The 4,293-nt window shown below is 36.9% G+C and overlaps 1 protein-coding gene across 16 annotated transcripts in view; it reads left to right on the plus strand.

Annotated features, from left to right (window-relative positions):
- Positions 1–4,293, plus strand: part of dlg1a (discs large MAGUK scaffold protein 1a) — a 124,708-nt gene that overhangs the window by 92,408 nt on the left and 28,007 nt on the right. For all 16 annotated transcript variants that reach the window (XM_016447815.1, XM_016447817.1, XM_016447820.1 and 13 more), the window contains 4 exons: positions 377–427; positions 1,068–1,192; positions 3,372–3,541; positions 3,659–3,795. In XM_016447815.1, coding sequence (XP_016303301.1) covers positions 377–427; positions 1,068–1,192; positions 3,372–3,541; positions 3,659–3,795 — 483 coding nt within the window. The remainder of the gene's footprint in view (positions 1–376; positions 428–1,067; positions 1,193–3,371; positions 3,542–3,658; positions 3,796–4,293) is intronic.

Here is a 4,293-nt window from a genome sequence, read left to right on the forward strand (position 1 = left end):
AGCGCGCTGAACTCGTTCAGTCTTCTTCTCTCAGTAGAGTAGTCAGGAGCAGAACGATGTGATCGCTCGGCTCCGAAGCGAAAAGCTGAATATGCGCTGCATCTGCTGCCTACATATACTCACGCTGTGATCAGCGGCAGCTGGATGCAATAATCGCATGCCAATGTGCATTGGCTCGTTTAGTTTACACTTGAAGTAGATTGGTCTCTCTAAGCGAGATCCCAATTCGTCGGTCATCCGACGTGACGTCGAGAGTGACTGACTGAAAGGGAACTAATAAACGTTTTTGGGTGACCGTAATAGAGGAGACCATTTATTTATATCTGTATATTTTAACATTGTATATTGACACAATTCGTTTTGTTTGAACTTTCAGGTGAATGGAACAGAAGCTGATTATGAATATGAAGAAATTACACTTGAACGGGTAAGATTGCTCTGACAGTGACACAAATTACAGGCTCTTACAGTGTCAGTAAGATTTACAATATATTACACCATGTATAAAAGTATATGTGTCATAATATTGTCATTTTTATTGAGTGTCTGAATAAAACTGTATCATAAATTGTACAATGAAAAGAGATGTAAAATGGTAATGCTCAAGGTTTTAAAAAGTCACGGTCAGAAAGAGAAAATTAAAGACAGAAAAAAGCTTGAACTATATTATGACAATACATTATTATTACGTTTGATTAATAGTAATTTCTACATGGACTTTTTAACATTTAAAGTTGTGTATGTTAACATAGTTGATGTGTTTTTAGTGTGTTTGTGCTGTTTATTATACTATGTTTACAAATAAACATTACTGTAAAAGTTATTTCATGACACTGAACACATTAATTAACTACTAACTAATGCAAACCATATAAGCCCTTATTAGAAAAAAATTCAGAGTGCTGCACTGAATATATATATTTGAATCAAGTGTTTCACAGATCAACTGCTTGTAACATTCACATACACACACGTTCCTCCATTGATTTGTTTTGGATTTAATAATGTCATTATGCTTATAGGTCTTTTTTTTTGGTTGGTTGACATTTCCCTTTTTTCACCTTTAGGGGAACTCAGGCCTGGGTTTCAGTATTGCAGGCGGTACCGATAACCCCCACATCGGCGAGGACCCAAGCATCTTTATCACAAAGATCATCCCAGGAGGAGCTGCCGCACAAGATGGCAGACTCAGGTCAGAGAATATGTTATTAGGCCTGTTTCACATCACATTTGTAAATAGCACTTATTTATTTCTGGTTACAAGTTAACCGCATAAGCAGCACAGTTCTGAGTAGCTGAAGTAGCAGAAGTGTAGTTGGTAGTTTTGACTGCTGAACCTATTTTTGCCACATGTAGAGCACTGAATTCAGCAGAAAACATGTTGAAAATGCACTGTAAATTTATCAACAGAATCTTTTGTAATCTGCTAAGAACACAGGATGCTAGCATACAGGACTGTTCCCTCGGGCAATGTCAGAGCGTGGTACAAGGTTCACACTCAAGAACCTTCAGACTCTCACACTCACTTCTGCACTTAAAGGATTAGTTCACCCACAAATGAAAATTTGCTTGTGTTTTACTTGCCCTCGAAGCATCCTAGGTGTATATGACTTCCTTCTTTCAAATGAATCCAGTCGGAGTTGTATTAAAAATTGTCCTGGCTATTCCAAGCTGTATCATTGCAGTCAGAGGGTGTTGCAGTTGAACAGTCCACAAGTCGTCAAATAAAGCGCATGCATTCATAATAAAACGTGCCGCAGACGGCTCCGGGGGATGAATAAAGGCCCCCTGTAGCGAATCCATGAGTTTTTGTAAGAAAAATATCCATATTTCAAACGTAATAAACACCTTTCTCTCACTTCCGATTACCTATCATACGTGGATCTGTTCCGGCGGAAGGCGTATGACGTATGCGCAGTGCGCGCGCCTCTGAGATATGCTAGTCTTGCGAGCTTGTTTAATAGGAGCAAAGGAAGCAAAGTTTCCTTACTTTAGCAAAGGAAAACCAGTCTCCTCTTGGTTTATATCAAAATCCTCCGACAATTTTCTTTGCAAATCTTCGGTTTTTACTTCTAATTCGTGACCGGCGTTTTGTTTTTTTCTCTCACCGCATTTGTCACTAATCACGCAACGCCGCGCGTCTTATGTCATCCGCCAGAACTGCTTCAGTGTATGACAGTCAGCAGAAGTGAGAGAAAAGTTTTTATTACGTTTGAAATATGGATATTTTTCTTACAAAAACTCATGGATTCGCTACAGGGGGCCTTTATTCACCCCCCGGAGCCGTCTGCGGCATATTTTATTATGAATGCGCGAGCTTTATTTGACGACTTGTGGACTGTTCAACTGCAACACCCGCTGACTGCAATGATACAGCTTGGAATAGCCAGGACAATTTTTAATATAACTCCTACTGGATTCATCTGAAAGAAGTCATATACACCTAGGATGCTTCGAGGGTTATACAACACAGGCTAATTTTCATTTTTTGGGTGAACTAACCCTTTAAAGAAGAAAACTTCAGCATTTACATTTCTGCTTTAGTATGGAAATTTTAAATGGTTTTGCTTGTAAATGCAATATGGGCATTTATAAAGCAACAAAATGTCTATCTCCTGTAGTGATTGGAAGAAAATATATTACTTTTTGGGGTCAGTAAGATTTTTAAAAATGTTTTTGAAAGAGGCTGCATTTATTTGATCAAAAATACAGTAAAACAGTAATTTTGTGAAGTATTATAAACATTACTCTTTTGTAGCATTACTGTCACTTGTTACTGTCACTTTAAAACAATTCCAGGTGTCCTTGCTGAATAAAAGTATTATTTCTGACACCAACTGACTCCAAACACTACTGTTCAAGTTTAATGTTTAATGTAGCAGTATGGCGCACAGTTTTTATAAATAAATCTGACATAATCCTGAAGATTAAGCAGTTTAAAGTCTTCTCTAACTGAGGTTTGGATTTAGTGTGAATTAATTAGCACGTGGACAGTAAATATGATTCCCCTCCTCATGTAAATTTAATCTCTTCCTCACGTTATTTACTGGAAAATTTCTAATAGTTTTCAGTGACTTACTCCTGATAATAATAGTATATGCTATAGCCGTTATTATAGAAAATCCTCAGTGTAGTAACCAGAAATCACATTATTTTCTGTATAGAACTGCAGCTCTGTTATGCCGTGTGAAAACACAATGCAACTCTTGTGCTGCTTCCCTTACATGTAGCTTGGATTACAATGATAGATAATTTGTTTATACACCAATTTAGTGTTTTGATTGATTGTACTTCGAAGAACACTTTATCATTGGTATTTATGCCTTTTTTGGACTGTTTAGTCAGTGTTCTCCCTCATTCTCTCTGTACAGAGTTAATGACTGTATACTGCGGGTAAATGATGTAGATGTGAGAGACGTAACTCACAGCAATGCTGTGGAGGCACTGAAGGAGGCAGGCTGCATCGTCAGACTGTACGTCAGAAGAAGAAAAGCTGTCACAGAAAAAATAATGGATGTAAAGCTGGTAAAAGGTCCTAAAGGTAAAGGTGTCTGTTATCTAAAGATTCCAAAATAAGGCATGCTATGTTGTGATATTTAATCATTATAATTCATGTTGGGAAATGGTTTAGCAAATGGTTTACTCTGACCTCTGACAGGTCTAGGTTTCAGTATAGCCGGAGGAGTTGGAAACCAACATATTCCTGGGGACAACAGTATTTATATCACCAAAATCATTGAGGGAGGAGCGGCCCACAAAGATGGACGGCTACAGACTGGAGATAAACTTATGGCTGTAAGTAAAACGTTAACTTTTCTATTACCTATATATTTACTAAATAACATTAGAAGCATCATTTTACATTGAAAATTGAGGAAATGAAATTTTTTAAGAGCACTTTGTTTAACGAGATGTTACAACCTATTTATTTAGAGCTTGTGCAGTTGCCTTTTATTGCTAAATATTCCTCTACAATTTTTTTTAAGCTGTCACTTTCAACCTTTAGTGGAACTGGCAGAGTTGCATATGGCAGAATGCAATTATACAATAGTTCATGTTTAAAGGAATAGTTCACCCAAAAATTAAGCTCATGTTAATCACTGTTACTGAATCGCAACTTAAATTTAGTTGACATTAGGTGAACTGACCTTTAATTAGTCCTATTGTAACCTGACTCTATATATATATATATATATATATATGTGTGTGTGTGTGTGTGTGTGTGTATATATTAGGGATGTAACGGTATGAAAATTTCTTATCACGGTTATAGTGACCAAAATGATCACGGTA

This window comes from Sinocyclocheilus anshuiensis, unplaced genomic scaffold, assembly GCF_001515605.1.
Source record: "Sinocyclocheilus anshuiensis isolate Anshui unplaced genomic scaffold, SAMN03320099.WGS_v1.1 scaffold311, whole genome shotgun sequence".
Lineage (NCBI taxonomy): Eukaryota > Metazoa > Chordata > Actinopteri > Cypriniformes > Cyprinidae > Sinocyclocheilus > Sinocyclocheilus anshuiensis.